The sequence below is a fragment of the Gigantopelta aegis genome, chromosome 8, assembly GCF_016097555.1.
Source record: "Gigantopelta aegis isolate Gae_Host chromosome 8, Gae_host_genome, whole genome shotgun sequence".
In the NCBI taxonomy this organism is placed as follows: Eukaryota; Metazoa; Mollusca; class Gastropoda; order Neomphalida; family Peltospiridae; genus Gigantopelta; species Gigantopelta aegis.
This window is the reverse complement of record NC_054706.1, coordinates 40,943,880-40,963,815: the sequence shown is the minus strand read 5'-3', so window position 1 is coordinate 40,963,815 and position 19,936 is coordinate 40,943,880. Positions and strand designations below refer to the sequence as shown.

At 36.2% G+C, this 19,936-nt stretch overlaps 1 protein-coding gene across 2 annotated transcripts in view; it reads left to right on the top strand.

Annotated features, from left to right (window-relative positions):
• The window catches only part of LOC121378269 (glutamine-rich protein 2-like), a 76,039-nt gene that overhangs the window by 19,737 nt on the left and 36,366 nt on the right, over positions 1-19,936 (top strand). Inside the window, exons 5-9 of one of the 2 annotated variants that reach the window (XM_041506350.1) lie at positions 2,260-2,511; positions 4,171-4,210; positions 9,168-9,229; positions 14,372-15,900; positions 17,671-17,793. In XM_041506350.1, coding sequence (XP_041362284.1) covers positions 2,260-2,511; positions 4,171-4,210; positions 9,168-9,229; positions 14,372-15,832 — 1,815 coding nt within the window. In that variant the 3' untranslated portion in view covers positions 15,833-15,900; positions 17,671-17,793. Of the gene's footprint in view, positions 1-2,259; positions 2,512-4,170; positions 4,211-9,167; positions 9,230-14,371; positions 15,901-17,670; positions 17,794-18,678; positions 18,748-19,936 lie in introns of those variants that run through there. The other variant, XM_041506351.1, reaches the window with a different exon arrangement.

Here is a 19,936-nt window from a genome sequence, read left to right as displayed (position 1 = left end):
AGCTAGGGTAACAACATGAACACTAACTTAACGGTTAACACCACCGATTTTAATGTTGATGGACATTAAAGGTGCAGTATCACATTTACACGTGTCAGATTTTGATCGTTTTTACAATCATTTGCGATAAATACCTTTGTACCTAAGTAACTCAAGAATCTCAAAATTATAATGTGTTGTAACTCGGCGTAAACAATGAGTTCCCAATAATTATTTGCTAAACACAACGTACGGAGGAAATCGATATCACGTATCCATCTGTCATTTCTTTGACAATGTTGACATTGTGGAGACGCGATTCAAATTTATAATAATAATAATAATAGATTTTTATTTCAGATCAGAGATTCATAGAACATATATAAACATCACATACAAAACTGATTTAAACTGTTAAAACGCCTTTACCGAAAATTGATTGAATGAATGAATGTTTAACGACACCCAGCACAAAAATTGAGTTGAGATTTTGTATTGAATACTATGCAAATCGAAAATTTAAAGTAACTCTTTGGCTAATTCAGTGTGTTGTTTGTGTTTATAAGTATATAATTAATCTCACATAAAAGGTAGGACTATGAAGATAATATTTATGAAGAAAATTAAAATGTAAAGTTTCTTTGAATTTGTACCCCTTGACCTTTAGTGGCCTCTGGTGACCCTCACACACTTTTCAAAGCTGACCTCCACTGGAATATGATACAGCACATTATACTACATGGAATAACTATGGTGGTTTCTTTGAATGTGTACCCCTTGACCTTTAGTGACCTCTGGTGACCCTCACACACTTTTCAAAGCTGACCTCCACTGGAATATGATACAGCACATTATACTACATGGAATAACCATGGTGGTTTCTTTGACTCTCTCTGGTAAAACGACATCCTATTTGAAACCATTTTTTTAAATAAAAAAATCGGGACAGGACGTAGCCCAGTGTAAAGCATTCGCTTGATGCGCGGTCGGTCTAGGATCAATCCCCCCGGGGGTGATCCTTTGAATTATTTCTCGTTCCAACCAGTGCTTCACGACTGGTATATCAAAGGCCGTGGTATGTACTTTCCTGTCTGTGGGATGGTGTATATAAAAGATCCCTTGCTGCATTAGAATAAATGTAACAAGTTTCCTCTGATGACTACAAGTCAGAATTACCAATGTTTGACATCCAGTACCTAATGATTAATTAATTAATGTGCTCTAGTGGTGACGTTAAACAAAAGAAACATTAAACTTTATCGAAAACTCAGTCGAACTGAGAAGTGACGTTAAAGTTGAGGTTTTGTATTGAAGTTTTAAAAGCAGCAGTTTGGCTAATTCAGCGTGTTGTTTGTGTTCTTGAGTAATCCCACATGAAAGTAATAGCTATGAAGATATTATTTATGAAGAAAATAATTTCTTTTTACATTTTTCTTCAAATTTGTATACCCTTGACCTTTAATGACCTCTTGAGACACCCCCCCCCCCCCCCCCCCCCACACACACACACACACTTTTCAGAATTGACCTCCACTGTAATATAATGCAGAACATCATCCTACATGGAATAACCATGGTGGTTGCCTTGACTTTCTCGGGTAGAATGAACTCCTAAACATGTGAACTCTGCATCCAGACTAAATTGCATGGTTTGATAATTAACAGAGGACGGGACGTAGCCCAGTGGTAAAGTGTCCGCCAAATACGCGGTCGGTTTGGGATCGATCCTCGTCGGTGGGCCCATTGGGCTATTTCTCTTTCCAGCCAGTGCACCACGACTGGTATGACAAAGGCCGTGGTATGTGCCATCCTGTCTGTGGGATGGTGCTTATAAAATAATCCTTGCTACTACTGAACTTGTTTAGTGGGTTTCCTGTCTAAGACTACATGTCAAAATTACCAGATGTTTGACATTCAATAGCCGAGGATTAATAAATCAATGTGCTCTGGTGGTGTCGTTAAACAAAACAAACTTTAACTTTGATAATTAATAGGAACAGTATTGCAAACTTGAAAAGCGGCCATGTTTGATTGTTAATACATTTGATAGGTGGAGGTAAGCCTAGTTCCATTTATAGGTATGTAATTTACATACGTATTTTCTAAACATAAATAGTTTACATAGTTATGTCTCTAAATATGTAATTGATGGCATAAAAGAGTATTCAATGTTTTTACATGATATTAAATATAATGCATATTAGTTTACTTTAAGTTACACTATCTCCATAGAAGAAAAATCGCCAGTGCCCCTGAACTACAGTATTATTACCATTTCAGTCACCTCAACCTGAAGAGTATGAATTGCAATCTACACTAGCTCCTCTACCAAAACATAGTGCTGCTTCGACACCAGCCCCATCAAACTGGAGATATGAACCGTCACGTGAAAGTCATTTACAGGCACAGCCAGCTTTTGCCAGAAGGAGAAGCAGTACTGGACCGTCCAATCAGGTTCTGGATTACTTGGAGAACTTGGGCAAGTTGAAAACCGCCCACGAACAACTGATGGACAGGGTGTTCAACCTAGAGGTAAAATTAACTGTCAGATCTGTATTACATCAGTAGCCATGAGGACGTTGTGGTAAACCAGTGTCGTGCCCAGTCTAACATGTGGCAGTACGCACACAAACAGTGTCGTGCCCAGTCTAACATGTGGCAGTACGCACACAATCAGTGTCGTGCCCAGTCTAACATGTGGCAGTACGCACACAATCAGTGTCGTGCCCAGTCTAACGTGTGGCAGTACGCACACAATCAGTGTCGTGCCCAGTCTAACATGTGGCAGTACGCACACAATCAGTGTCGTGCCCAGTCTAACATGTGGCAGTACGCACACAATCAGTGTCGTGCCCAGTCTAACATAGTGGGGTGGCAGTACGCACACAATCAGTGTCGTGCCCAGTCTAACATAGTGGGGTGGCAGTACGCACACAATCAGGGACCTGTAATAGAGGCTTTCACCAGATAAACAAAACAATGACGCATTGTTAAATTGAAAAGCCTACAATGTGTTTTCCCGTGGATAAGCGTATATATATAAAAGATCCCATGCTGCTATTAAAAACAAAATGTAGTCGGTTTACTCTGAAGACTACGTGTCAAAATTATAAATATTTGAGTTCTGATTGCAGATGATTTTAAATAATTAATCAATTTCCTCTGAACACATTGAACAAACATATACCTTGTACACCATTAGATTTTCAAACTGATCCTTCAGCAGTACACAGTTTTGAAAGAAGTCTGCGCACCTAAGCATTTGTGTTATACAAGTTAAAATCTTTCTTTAAAAATATTTGTTTTAAAAACTCTTTTCAGTTCATAACAGTCGTAATTGTTTTGTTAGGCATCATACACACTTGTACAAGTCCTGATGGGTTAATACTTTTAATATACTTACGTGTTACTTAAGGGGAAAATACTGGTAACGAACATTTCCAGTTTAAAATTACGGAGCCAATCGAACGTGTTTGATCCAAAAGAAAACTTTTGTATGTGTAACATGTATATTTCATTCCATTTCATCTAATTCCTGAATACTGGTACATTGTTCACATTAAGCATCATTCGAATATAGTATACGTGCATCCTAGTTTAAATTATAATCATGAATAAATGGAGTAACAAACATTGCACAATAATCGGCGACACAAAGAAAATGGTAAAATTTCTTTGAAATAGATCGGCATTGGAACGATGTGTTCAATTATATAAATATCTATGAAATGAGCAAATGAAATTAAGCCTGTTACATCATTGATTTAGTATTATAAAAAGTGGCTGAAACATTACACTTCACAGCAGCGACAGTAAAGAATCTTTCAAAAACGCTGACATTCGGAGGTGTGTAGGGAAAGTGGACGATTTCCAGGATTTAAAACCAGGTACCGATAGATCGATAGAGCATTTAATATCTGGTGAATTATTTTGCTTTCCGAGCTCCATTTTAATTTTTTATTATTTTTTTTTTTTTTTTTATTTTTTTTTTTTTTTTTTTTTTTTTTTTTATTTTTAAACTATGGGGGCATCAAATGCACCGGTTTATTGAGAATGAGTGGATATGCATTGATAGTCTTTTGACTATACTTATAATCCACGAAATTACGGTTACGGTAGATTTAAGCGTTTTGCATGTTCATGTCATGTTTTCCGACCTAATTTTTCTCTCTTCTCTCTTTTGGGTTTTAGAAACTAACGAATAACACGGCAGATAAAACGAGCGGAAAAGGTATTTTCATTTCATTATTAATATTGCAAATAATGTTAGTGCTGAAACAAATCGTCATAGTTTACTTACAATTATAAAATGTTATTTTAGTAATGACAAAATAGGATAATTTAATTACTTTTAAACGATATGAGTATGGTAGGAAATGGACATTTTCTCTTAGTTACAAATGACATTATGACTTTTAAGTGGTTACAAAATGATGATAGTTTTCATAGTTACAAATCACCTTCAGAGTGGTAAGGAAATGGTCATAAGTTCCACACAGCTACAACTCATCTTAGTCATAGAAGTTTATTTAGCTTCTTTGATGTTAGTAATAGAGCAATTGTTTGCTCAGTTACAAATAATCCTAGTTCTAGAACAATTGGTCATAGTGATCTTAGTGCTAAAAGACATGAGCATAGTAATTGTTTACTTAGTTATAATTGATCTTAGTGCTAAAAGACATGAGCATAGTAATTGTTTACTTAGTTATAATTGATCTTAGTGCTAAAAGACATGAGCATAGTAATTGTTTACTTAGTTATAATTGATCTTAGTACTAAAAGACATGAACATAGTAATTGTTTAATTAGTTAAATATTATACTGGTTATAGTTTATGTACATTTGCGGTGTTCAGAAATTACATTTTATGCATTTTAAGAACATTTCAGGTGCATGGAATTATAAAAATAACCAATACTGTCAAATCTACTGCATCTGTCACTTAGCGACTTGTTATATGCGACTATTCCACTATTGTCAAATAGTTCATCAGGCTGCTGTTTAACACAAGTCTTTCATTCAATGGAGATGTTTTAAGCAACCAGTTATCTATGTTTAATATTCATCTAGGATCCTGCCTCAAACAGGCTTCACAGGATAATTGTTATGTTGTATATTAGGTTCACTATGTAAATTTGTAACAAATTTTGTAAAGATTTACAAACCCTATGCATTTTTGGAAACTTCATAGAATAACCAGTCCCATTTGTCAATATGGTGGTCACGTTGGATTGTTTAAAATGGTGATTTTTCAATGACTTAGTCATAGTTTTTTTTTAGTACAACTGAGCCAAGTAACCTACTGCGATCTGTTTTTGTCCACCATCGACTTCCTCTCCAAAACTACATGTACTAAACCAGTTCCAACCAACTTTTGTGGAATGCGTCCTTGGTATATGGAGAATTGTTTTTGAATTTAGTCATTCTGAACTCCCCCACCCCCAATAATTCCAAATAAAACATTTATTGGTAGTGACTCCCCCCCCCCCCCCCCCCCCGCTCCTCCTAGAAACTCAGTTGCAATCTCAGTAAGCCCCCCGTGTGTACTTGCTGCCGCCGTGCCCGATATACACGTTAAAAAAAAATAAAAAAAATATATATATATATATACCAGTATGTAAAATTACAGGAATAAAAATTAAATATTCAAATGATAAAAAATAAATAAACAATTTAAAATATTAAATATAACGTTTTTTTGTTGTTAATTTACTTTTTCTGTTTTATTATTATTATTTTTTTAAATGTAACATTGTAAGTAAAAACATAACAATGCTTTTTCATGCACATTTACTTGAAATTGGAAATGCGTTTTATTGTTTTGCAATATTTATAAATGTTTGATATAAATCATTTAATTTTAGTGTACAAAATGACATAATCTAATATGAATTCTGATTTTATTGAGCCTGTATTAACATAAATGTATTTGACATATCTAAATATTCTACTTTTTAGTACTTATATTAAAAGGTCAACTGTAATCATGGTTCATATACTTATTTACCAAGCAAATTCATGACTTACCATGATTTTCATTGATAATGAAATTAACAGCAATTTAAAACTACTTTAGACATTACATTTTTTCTCTCCAAAGCCTGCAGATACAGCAAGAAATAATTGTGACTCACTTAACATAGGCTTTTCTTCTTCACATACCTGTACAAGTGTACTCTGTATAAAAGTACACTTATTGTTTACTAATAGTGTAAGGTAAATACGGTATATGTACAAATAGCAATTGCACTTAACACTAATTACATCAATTTCAAGATATGGCTTCAAGAAAGTACATAAACGATATCTATCAGGTATTTACAATTTTAGTCAAAAGGTGTGTGTGTGGGGGGGGGGGGGGGGGGTGTGTAATGCCATGGTAGAAATTATCATAATGTAATCAGCCTACTCACCCAAAAAGTAAAAGTATTACGACTGTCATGAGGCTTAGCAGTCACTGCAGAATAAAATGTTGGGTTTTTGCTTCATTTTCTCAAAATAGTCTAGGCAGGCAAACAAAAAAGAAAGGGAACCCCCTCCCCCCAACAAACAACAACAACAAAATAAAACCCCCAAAACCCAAACATTTATTTTAAAAACTAATAATAAATAAACTGAACAAATATTAAAATTTCCAGTTGCAGAATATTTATGTAAATAAATTGTGGATTATAATTGGGAAAGTATTTTATTGTTATGGTCCAAAACATTTAGGGTCAGAAGCAAAAAACCAAATAATTTGTTCTGTTATGCCTCAAGTATTTAATTAAATCTCACATTGCAAAACAAGCTCTTCAGTCTCTTTAGAATAACCAGGGGCGTAGGCTAGGGGAAGTTCGGAGGGTTCGGACGAACACGCCCCCCCCCCCCCCCCCCCCCCGCTGAAGCAAATGGTCGGCTCTTATACAAATGGAGTTTCTGGTGGTGCAAAAACAAAATAGAAAAAGGTCCACTTGGTTCATATTCGAACACCCCCCCCCCCCCCCCCCCCCCGGTCTAGATCACGCTACGCCCCTGATAACAAAGAATGAAAAAAAGAGAAGAATATTTGTATTACAATACCTCAGCACATTTTAAATTTGGTGTTAAACACCTGTGTTTCAGAAAACCGGTCTCGGTTGTGTGGTGGTTAAGCCATCGGACATAAGGCTGGTAGGTACCGGCTCCCACCCAGAGCGAGTTTTAACGACTCAATGGGTAGGTGTAAGACCACTACACCCTGTTCTCTCTCACTAACCACTAACAACTAACCCGCTGTCCTGGACAGACAGCCCAGGTAGCTGAGGTGTATGCCCAGGACAGCGTGCTTGAATCTTAATTGGCAAGCCTCGTTTCAGGTCGAAATTTCCACCACCGAGGGTGTACTTTTTCTATCCCACATGATCGCATATAAATGGAGTCTTATAATCTTACATGGGATATCACGCGCTTGCGTTTTATTATATTTGTTAATTTGTAGTGTTAAATTTTATTTAACACATGAAATAAACACGGCAAATACGATAGAGTAGTTTATTTATGATAAAATGGTCAAATAAAAAAGTTACTTGTTTAGCCATCTTTGTCTGTTCGTGTCAAATAATGGTTTATTTACCGAAATAATGAGAGAAAAAGATTCCCATCATATGCGGTCATGTGGGATAGAAAAAGTACACCCTCGGTGGTGAAAATTCCGACCATGGGACTCGGCAATCCTCGTCCGAGGTCGAAATTTTCATCACCGAGGGTGTACTTTTTCTATCCCACATGACCGCATATGATGGAGTCTTATAATCTCTTCCTATGACGCTCGCATAGTATAGATCTCATCATGTACATTGCTTTTATGTCCGTACCAACTTTTAATTGCTTCCGACGCTCTTGCAAATTTTTAACTTTACATAAGGAACCTGGAACCAATTTCACAATCGAGTAAACTGAAGCTATGTATGGCACTTTTCTTACTCGTTATAGTTGAGTAGTTTATGTATTAATTTTAAAGATATTTCAAATCTCATATACTTATATTTCTACGGGGCAGATATCCACAATTCCCTTCTTGTCATCAGGGCCGTAGGTGGGATGTTTTGTGGGTGGGTTTTTTTTTTTTTTTTGGGGGGGGGGGGGGGGGGCAACTGAGTAGTTAATAATCTAAAACTCCTTTTTTTTAAAGTTTCTGTAATTCCCCCATGCTAGCTACGGCCCTGGTAATATGCTTTCACATGCAACATTTCACTAAATAATATTTCGCAACCAGTAATCTGTGACCCATTCATGACCGATGTTGTTTTATTCATGTAAGTTAAACTATAACAATGAACATTTTTACAAAACCATTGTTAGCTTTTGCCGTTATTTTTTTTCTTTACAGTGGCACCCCAAAATTGCTACTCTAATAATAATGTAAGCGTAATGCAGAACGGTAGCCAGTCTTAATGTGGTTACCAGATGTTTCGTCCCCGATTCAGTTCACCACAAATCAGTTCGATCCCACTGATGAAATAGTGCAAATGTGGCAATGTACCTACATAAAAATAACATTGATCCCAAGTTGGTTTGCCAATTTATTACTAATCTGTAGGTGGGAGTGAAACATTACTACAATATCTACTAATAAGTGGGTTTTTTTTTAGGGGTTTTGATGATGATGATGATGATGTGTGTGTGTGTGTGTGTGTGTGTGTGTGTGTATTAATGCTGTTAATTGCTGTACTATGTATACTAACTTTATTTACACTGATGAATATAGTTAGCATGTTTTATTAGACAAACCATCAAGTAGGCCTATGCCTAAAAAGGAAGTAGAAAAAGTCTGCCACTTACGTGGATTGATTTATACTTTTATTATTGATTACATAACATTCCAATAAATAATACAAATTTGTATTGTTATGTATCTTTTTGGTTGTTGTTATTTTGAAAATATGTCGCATGATGCTGTTTAAATTATTTTTTATGAATATACCATTTTCGCCGCGTGCTTTAAACTATTTTTTGGAAAAGGGCGTTCGCACGCTTAAAAATGAAAATGCTAGAACATTCGGGTGAAATATTTCAATTAGGTTGATCGCCCTCGCTTCGCTACATTAAAATGCTCGCTTTTATTCAATTTCATTTTCCAAGTTGTTAATATGGGAAGCTGTGATCTGATACGGAATATAACAGAACTTAATTTTGTGTTGTTTTGCTTTCTCATATAAATATTGTAGATGAGCTTTCGGCAGAACTAAGTCGAATAAAGAAGCATTTAGACGATATTAAAGACGATAAGGTGAGAGGGGTTTTTAAAATTATTATTGATAGCATCACCATAATTGAGTGTGAGGGTGTTCTTTTGCAACATTAACAAACCAATATATCAGCTAAGAGCCAAGCATGGACAATGCGAATGGGAGTATCCTTTAGTGACATTAAGAAACCAATGTGCGAGGTACAACTGTTATCAAGATATAAAGGGTGTTCATTGTCACATTAACTGTCTATTTGGTATTTCCTGAAAAAACTACCTGGCTACAAAAGTACAATCTGACTGTAGACCCTTGAACCGTTAACTTGGCCTGTTTCAATTAGGAAATAACCATATGGAGTTTTTAGATTTGCAGGTGTTATTGTCTATTTGATCCCGCAAATGTTATTTTTGACAGAAGGCTTTAGCATCAAATAGACATTGTAAACTGACTGCGAGTGTGTTCGGTATTGTGATTGGTTAATTACATTTTTTTTTCCCGGGATCAAATAGACAATAACACCCGGAAAGCTAATGACGTCATTAAAAAATGACGTTATTAGCAATTGGAACAGGCGAAGTTGACGATTCAAGGGTCTACAGTTAGATTGTAGCCAGGTATTTTTTTCAAGAAATACCAAATATACAGTTAGTTCCATAGAAAAACGAATCAGTTTACAATGGACATAACCATATGGAGTTTTTAGATTTGCGGGTGTTATTGTCTATTTGATCCCGCAAATGTTATTTTTGACAGAAGGCTTTAGCATCAAATAGACATTGTAAACTGACTGCGAGTGTGTTCGGTATTGTGATTGGTTAATTACATTTTTTTTCCCGGGATCAAATAGACAATAACACCCGGAAAGCTAATGACGTCATTAAAAAATGACGTTATTAGCAATTGGAACAGGCGAAGTTGACGATTCAAGGGTCTACAGTTAGATTGTAGCCAGGTATTTTTTTTCAAGAAATACCAAATATACAGTTAGTTCCATAGAAAAACGAATCAGTTTACAATGGACATAACCATAAAAAATTATGGAGTTTTTAGATTTGCGGGTGTTATTGTCTATTTGATCCCGCAAATGTCATTTTTGACCGAAGGCGATAGTCGGAGGTTAAAAATGAAACATACGAAACTCCATATGGTTATCTCCTAAATAACACCCACAAATCTAAAAACTCAATATGGTTAAGTGTCCATTGTAAACTGAATCGTTTTTCTACAGAACTCACTGTATATTTGGTATTTCTTGAAAAAAATACCTGGCTACATTCTAACTGTAGACCCTTGAATCGTCAACTTCGCCTGTTCCAATTGTTAAAGACGTCACCTTTAATGACGTAATTAGCTTTCCGGGTGTTATTGTCTATTTGATCCCGGAAAAATAATGTAATTAACCAATCACAATACAGACCATACACGCCATCAGTTTACGATGTTAATTAATTCAATCCGATAATGTGAACGTGTTTTGTTGTTGTTGCTAATTATACTTGTTTTGGTTTTTGGGGCTTTTTATATATATATATTTTTTTTTTTTTCATTCAGTGATTTTGTTTTAGGGAGGGGTCACAGCTAATTACCGTGCCAGTAAAGACTATTTCAACCTGTATTAGATTCAAATAATTTATTTGTGGTAAATCGTAGTTAGGAATTAATGTGAAATTATTGTTTTTATAGTATAATAAAACTTAAGGTCGACAACAGTTACTTTTCGCACCCTTGCTGTGGCTTCGTTCACAATAAATAAAGGATACTCCCCGAGTGTCTTGTGATATAATTTATCATATAATATCTTACATTTTCAGTGCAATCAAAGTATGTGATATTTTTCAGATCACATACTTTGAGAATTTGATAACTTTGCAAATTAGATGTAAATTAGTCGAGGTCTCGGCACAAGGTTTGCATTCATAGTCATCAAATAAAAACATTTTAATGGCAATTTGACACTGAAAGCTGTCCAGCGTTCAGAAAACAAAAAAACGTTAGGCATAACTTTATTTTGATGTAAGGACATCCAAAATGACGTCATTCGAGTTTGACGTCATTTCCATTCAAAAGTACACTGCGCCACATATTCTTACGTCATTTGAATATCTAGTAATGGCGGACTGGAATTAAAGTTACGTGTACACTTTACAAAAACACGTTGTATTAAGCTTGAGCTTTATATGATAAAGAGATTATTACCCTCGTGTATTTCGGTATCGTCAATATCATATATTGCATAATACAATTTTTATTCCTAATATATGATATTGACGATACCGAAAAACACTCTGGTAATAACCTCTATTTATCAGAACGAGTTGATAAAAGTATGAAATCCGAGGCTTGCCTAGGATTTTATACTTTTATCAACGAGTGCTGATAAATTATGATATCACAAGACACGAGGGGGTATTCTTTTTATCATCCATTATCATTCTTATCATTTGCGACAGTTGTAAACAATGTCAGTAATGTGGGTTGAATGTCAGCGGTAGACTCGTTAACTAGCAGAACGGCAGTGGCGTGACGTCACTAATGGTAGGTTTAGCGCTGAAACAAACAGAGTGACGTAACAAAACATTGTCTTGTGATTAAAATTTGACCAATCAAGATTATAAGAAGCGATTTCGCAAATTATAGTGCCAGCGATATCTCCTACAAAAGCCTTTAATGGATGATAAATATAACATAGGACCTATCTCACCGTAATTTCACTTGAAATCCATATTTCGTAAAAGGTACATTTTTTTTTTCAATTACAAGATTTTCATCAAACACATCCATGTTCATTAATAATGTTCAAAAAAAAAAAAAAATTCAATAGCAATTTTGCATTGGAATCCCCCCCCCCCCCAGCATTCTAAAAATAGAAACGTCATGTACCCAGTTTAGTGTTATTGTAATGAGATGTAAAGTGACGTCATTTGAATACTGACGTCATTCAAATCCAAAATTAGCTGTATTATTACAATGCTTCGCCACATTAAAATAAAAATTGGTCTACTAGCCATTTAGTTTTGTTTACGTTGCTTCCGGTATTCTAGCTTGGTGCGGAGTGACGTCAGCTCCTACCAACAACTGTATGCACAATGTAGACAAACGCAGTCATTTACAACAAGACGTTTGGCTTTCATCAACCTGACTTGTAAAACAACATAAATGACTTGATAATATAATCAACTATTTAAGTAAATATATTTCAAGTTGCATTAACGGAACGAAATGGGATTATGGTATTTTTCTATGTGAAATAATCCAAACAAAAAACGTACACTATTAGGCCTAAAGTGAAAAAATAAATTCTTTGGGACTTCATTTATTTCATTTCAACTTATTTTCGTGCTTACATTCAATTAAGGTTCAAGCACGCTGTCCTGGGCACACACCTCGGCTATATGGGCTATCTGTCCAAGACAGTTGGTTAGTTGTTAGTTGTTTAGTGGTTAGTGAGATAGAGAAGAGGGTGTAGTGATCATTAAGAACTCGCTCTGGGTTGGAGCCGGTACCGGGCTGCAAACCCTGTACCTACCAGCCTGTAGTCCGATGGCTTAACCACAGCGTCACCGAGGAAATTCAACATTTATAATAATCATTAGACAATTTAATAATTAAATTCCAACATTAACCTTTGTCTACATAAATCCCTAGTGCCTTTCAATTAAGACGTCCCTCAACCAAAAGCATACACCAATATTAATTATTTTACTAAATATATTTCAGTTTGCATTAATAGAACAAAATGGGGTTATAGTATGTTTCTCTCTTTAAAAAAAATTAAAGAAAAAATGCATACTACATATTAGGCCTATTGGTAGGCTATGCTGGAGCAAAATTGATCACTCACGATACCCTGGTGATAATGTTCTTTTCTTTGGGACTACGTAATTGGTCAGTTGTGTCATTTAATCAAGAGTGTTACAGAATGATTTACAGTAATAAAGCATGACGGATGATAATGCTATTACCATTTCAGGGGTACCGTGTAATGTTAAAAAAATACCGTAATTTTATGTCTAGACGGTAGTAATTAATGGCTTGTCTACCTATCAAATATACACCTGCCAATCAGGACTAACAAATTAATTAAGAAAACACCCCGTTTAGCATTTCAGTACGTAGGCACTGTCCTGGACAGACATCCCAGATATCTGAGGTGTGTGCCCATGACAGTGTGCTTGAACCTTAATTGGATATAAGCACGAAGATACGTTAAAATGAAATAAAATGAACATTACGTAGGGTTATCGCATGGACAAAACATGACACAGTTATTTCGACACTTTGACAATGGTGATTTATTTTGTATTGTAACATAATATATACTTAGTGCTGGCTTACTGGGATGGATATTATTACAGAACTTTGTGCAAAAATCAGGTACGTTTGTTTCTTCAGTTCTAAGACTAATTCCTGACGTGACGCATTAAAATTACGTAACCACCGGCTCGCGAGAAGGCGTATTCACTGGGATGGTATCAAATAGATGCGCCCGTTATATATAATAGCCGTCACATTTATCCGTTTTATTAATTAAATATAATAATATACTTGTTGATATTAAGCAATAATGTGCATTATATATCGTTGAATATGCATACCAGTCCAAAAGCCTTGCGCGAGATTCCTTTAAGAATGCTGGAAAAATTCCAATGCAAAGGTGTTTAAATAAAATCTTGTGATTAAAAAATTGTACCTTTTATGAAATATGGATTTCAAGTGAAATTACGGTAAAATGTGCTATATTTATTGTGTACGAAGTCAAAGTGTCAAAAGTGATCATCGTCGACCTTAGTAAAGAATTTAATGCGAAATTATAGATTTTTCTGTGTAGAATGATGTGTTATACAAATACGTATAAAAGACATATAGCTGTAAGTTATAGCAGATCTGTCTTTCCTAAATCTGTTTCTTAAATCCTTTGATGTGATTAACTTATAGAAAGGTTTTATAAACGTTTGGTGTCCGTTACTTTACCTCTATAAATCTATACAGATAATATAATTGTACTTATGTAATTATTATTCTTATTTGGTCTGTGTTGAAATGAAACAGTCATGTTTGCAGACTTGACATAGTCGTATACCATTATTATTGTTTTGTATTGCTTTTGCAAATATTTAGTAAACCACTATAATAATGCTGTTTCATTTATTTTTATTTATTTTGTTTTCTTAACAACCTCAAAGTCAAAGCAAGGCAAAAAAGCATCAACCGACGGGGAATATGGTCTGGGACAACAAAAACTGATGATTCTTCCACCGATTCATGGAACCACTGGCACCCCTCAACAAGCTGTTGGCACCCCTCAACAAGCTGTTGGCACCCTTCAACAAGCTGTTAGCACTCCTCAAGCTGTTGGTGCCCCTCAAGGTGTTGGAAGTCCCCAGCAAGCTGCTGGTACCCCTCAAGCTGTTTGGACTCCCCAGCAAGCTGCTGGTACCCCTCAAGCTGTTTGGACTCCCCAGCAGGCTGCTGGTACCCCTCAAGCTGTTTGGACTCCCCAGCAGGCTGGTGGTACCCCTCAAGTTGTTTGGACTCCCCAGCAGGCTGCTGGTACCCCTCAAGCTGTTTCGACTCCCCAGCAGGCTGCTGGTACCCCTCAAGCTGTTTCGACTCCCCAGCAAGCTGCTGGTACCCCTCAAGCTGTTTTGACTCCCCAGCAAGCTGCTGGTATCCCTCAAGCTGTTTCGACTCCCCAGCAAGCTGCTGGTACCCCTCAAGCTGTTTGGACTCCCCAGCAAGCTGCTGGTACCCCACAAGCTGTTTGGACTCCCCAGCAAGCTGCTGGTACCCCTCAAGCTGTTTGGACTCCCCAGCAAGCTGCTGGTACCCCTCAAGCTGTTTGGACTCCCGAGCAAGTTGCTAGTACCTCTCAAACTGTTTGGACTCCCGATCAAGCTGCTAATACCCCTAATGCTGTTTTGACTCCCCAGCAAGCTGCTGGTACCCCTCAAGCTGTTTGGACTCCCGAGCAAGCTGCTGGTACCCCTCAAGCTGTTTGGACTCCCGAGCAAGCTGCTGGTACCCCTCAAGCTGTTTGGACTCCCCAGCAAGTTGTTGGTACCCCTCAACCTGTTTGGACTCACCAGCAAGCTGTTGGTACCCCTCAACAAGTTGCCGGTCCTATTCTTCAAGACGCTGCTGTTATCACTCAGCAAACTGCTGGTAGTAATCTTGAACCTGGTGATATCACCCAACCATCTGCTAGTGCCAAAGGTGCTGAAAACACTGATGAATCTCTTGATTTAACCGATATACTTGCAAATGCCGTAGCTACAACCAGGTTTGGAGTTAATATGCAGGAACCGTTCAGATCTGTGTTCATAGAACCACAAGGAAGGTTAAGGATAACTGACACACAGGCATTCAGGAAACTACTGGAAGAGTTTGAGGACTTAGATACTAGAGACAATAATATATTTGGAAAATCTATCAAGACTCCTAAAATAAAGCGAAAAAATATGCAGCAGCAGCAGCAGCAGCAGCAGCAGCAGCAGCACAACACGAGGATAGTGCAATGCAGGATGTGGAGACGCCGAGGGGACAGCCGCAGCACGTGGGTCTGCACTTCCTCGAGTTTGGAAGCATGCTGGACGATCAGTTCGCTTACACCAAGAACAAGCTGCTGGAATTGGACGATAAAGTGAAGAAACTGACCCACGCTATGACTGGAGGTAGTGCGATTGAGCCTTCCAAGATGGCCGGCAGTAGTGTGGTAGGTTTCCTATTTTGCTCTCTGCTAGTCTTATAGAGCAGTGGACCCTGCAAGTGGTGCAAAGGGGAGGCATGGCACATGACACATACAAATATTTATATATTTTTATATTTATTTATATATAGGGTTGTTCCAGAATTGAAAGGCGATGGGAAGCACCGTGATTATTATTTACTGCATCGTTTTGCTTGTTCATATATGGTTTAAATAAAACTTTATGTTTTGTAGACTTCTGTAAAAATGGTATACATTAATATTTAACCATTCAAGAATGTCAAGAATTACTTAAATCTTTATATACATACATACATACAAACACACACACACACACACACACACACACACACACACATATATATATATATATATATATATATATATATATATATATATATATACATACATACATACACACATATACATACATAGATAGATACACACACACACACACACACGCACACACACACACACACACACACACACACATACATACATATATATATATATATATATTAGTCCCTCTTTTTGAACATTGATATTTTACACAAAAGCAGTTTATTAGTCCCCTATTGGTCCAAATGAGGGGGACTACAGGTTTCATCTCTGTCCTTCTGTATGTCTGTCTCTCTGTCCCACAAATAGTTTTTTGGGTGTTTGTTTCACAATGCCTTGAGATACTAAGCTGAAATTTGGTGTATAGCTTTACCGTCACAGATCAAGTTTGACTCAACATCTACCGTAGTCACTGCCAACAACAGTCGATTGTTGCAGCATTTTTCCATACCTCATATTTTTTTTTATTATTCCTTCAAGTTATTTTTGTCCCTAACATTTTGAAATTTCCTTTTTATGTTCCCTGATTGGTTTAAACAATATTTATTTGTCAAAACAAAATGAGATTGGTCAACAATGCTTAGCCTATATTAAGAGTCAATATGGAAATGTCTTTCTGAAGAAAAAACGGATCTCTCACATTGAAGTCAATTCTGGGTACTGACCTTAAATGTCAAAATTACCAACAGCTTTATTAGGAAAAAGTGGAACCATATTTGTGTTTGTAATTTACATACTATAACAAACTTTTACAATCATGTCTGGTTCTTCTTTTTTAAATATTTTTAATGTTTAAATTTCACATTGAACTTTGTAGGAAGTATATGAATAAGGCAAATGTGTCACTGGTATACGAGTCTGCATTGTGCGAATCATTACAAGGCTCATAGAGATACGGCCTTCCATTTTTATGAGTGGACATACAGATTTTTGCCCGCATTATACGAAAATGCTCGAATCTGGATAATTTATATTTGTATTATCACCAAATAGCTATACAGGATTCCTAACGAATCACTACGCATTTTTACTTGGGTTACAACAAACATTGTGAGCCAGTTTTCAGGCCAGCGCATTTTCCCCTAACGTCTCCATCGAGTTTGGCCGAACACTTATGTGGCTGATTCTTTCACTTCGCCATGGCACCTTTATAAGAAAGGTGTACATCACCAGTAAAGTAGCATTCCTAGCAATACGAAATGTAATCTTGAATTTGACGTACATATATTATCTAATTCACTTTAGTTGTCATAGTAAGACGTTGTGTACTTGCTGGTGTAGCCGTGGTGACTTTGGTACGATGGGCACAACTCTGCGAAGAAATCGCCACATATATTAGATGTTGATATTCTTTTAAGCAACCTTGTGTTGAATTTCCATTGAAAACATTCAAATAGAGTTATTTAATTGTTATTTTTGTGACTTTTGTATCGAAAGAGTGCTGTTGCCGTGAGGCGGATGCAGCAGGCGATACAACAGTTGCAGGAGCAGACGGAGGGTCTGCAGGACAACATAAAAGATCTCACGGAGGAAAACACGAAAAAAAACCAAGAGTTACAGGTGAATCTAGCTCTTATCTTTTTCGAACATTATGTATGTATACATGTATTTGTGTTTGCGTGAGTATATGACGCGTGTACGTGCGTGCGTGTATGTATATATGCATATATCTATGTATGTCTATGTATGTATGTATGCATCTTTGCATGTATGTATGTATGTATGTATGTATGTATGTATCGTACGTACGTACGTACGTACGTGTGTGTGTATGTATGTATGTGTGTATGTATGTGTACAGAGGTATTACCAGTGTGTTACGGTATCGTCAGTATCATATATTAGGAATAAAAATTGTATTATGCGATCCTTTGGCGAGCATAATACATTATTTTTTTTATTTAAGATATGATATTGACGATACCGAAACACACGAGGGTAATAATCTCTTTATTATATAATCTCAAGCTCGATACAACGTGTTTTTTGTAAATTATATAAGCAACTTTAATTTCAGTCAGCCATTACGTGATATTCAAATGACATAAGAATATGTGACGCGGTGTCTTTTTGAATGGAAATGACGTCAAACCCGAATGACGTCATTATGGATATCATCACATCAAAATCAACTAGTGCTTAACGTGTTTTGTTTTCAGAACGCTTGACGGTTTTCAGTGTAAATTTGCAGTTGAAATGTTTCTCTTTGATGACTATGAATGCATACATCAATTATAGAATGTCACCTCGAATAATTTACATCTAATTTGCAAAGTTATAAAATCAGAAAGTATGTGATCTGAAAAATATCACATACTTTGATTACACTGGAGATATATAGATATATATACAGATATATATAGATATATATTATCTAGCATATCCAGTGTATATTCAAAGCACACCAGCATTCATATTTTTTAAATGGTGGATTTCTATTTTCAGAATTTGCTTGAATATTGTGATGCATGGAACAGGGCAGATGCCGATTATATGGCCATGGAGATCGACGTGGTGAGTTAAATCAAAGTACGGGTGGTGGTGTGGTGAGTAAACCAAAGTACGGGTGGTGGTGTGGTGAGTAAGCCAAAGTACGGATGGTTGCGTGGTAAGTTAAACCAAAGTATAGGTGGTGGTGTGGTGAGTTAAACCACATGTTATTACAAGAGTGTTTTTTCGTATCGTCAATATCATACAGTAGGAATAAAAATTGTATTATGCGAACCTCTGGTGAGCATAATATATTATTTTTATTCCTAATATATATATAATTTATGTCAATAAACGTAGTGCCGTAATCAGTTATTCCCAATATATATCTCATCCGACATTTGACGGCTACTTCGTTACTTATGAGTCTAAGCCTAAGCCGGTTTTACGGAAATATGCGAGGTTGTCCGATTGATTTTTGTGTTACAGAAGCACCCGACAACAGCCGATGCATGGTTCGAACTACCCGATGGGTCGAATCGAACAGACTTTGATGCACCGACATTGTTCGAGACAATGAGATTCTATATATATATATATATATATATATATATATATATATATATATAAAGCTAGAATTTCACAACGTTTTAATGGAATAAGCGCCTTTCACCCGTAACGGGTTCACCAGTTCCATATACATGACGTCATCTACAGCGGTAGGTAATGTCGATGTCGTCACGACAATTTTAACTAAAAATGCATAGCGAACAAAATGCATATTTGACATTAAACAGATAATAATTATAATTATAGTGACGGTATATAACTGTCATATTAACATTGCTATTGTTACATTGTAATACATGTAAACAAGCATGTAAGAGTGAAATGTAATAGTAGATACATTGTACAACAAAGGTTCAAACTATGTTGGAGTGTAGTGACCACAGTATGGGTTAGTGTATGTTAATTTTCGGTTTGAAAATGCGAATAAAATGAGCTTCCTTTTGCTGTCGAAAATGTTTGTCATCCATCATAACTTTATAAAATGTGAATATAGTAAATTTGCCGTTCCCACAGCATTTGATGTGATGACTTACCCACAAAATACTGGTTAAAGAGTCCCTAATGTGCTGTTTATGCAAGGTGCCCACCAGGAAGTGAATATTTGTTATTTTTTAACACCATCGAAATCCTTTCTCATGTGTCATTATATGAACGTTACAAATGCGGAATATATGACAGACAAAGCAAATATAAATGAATTATA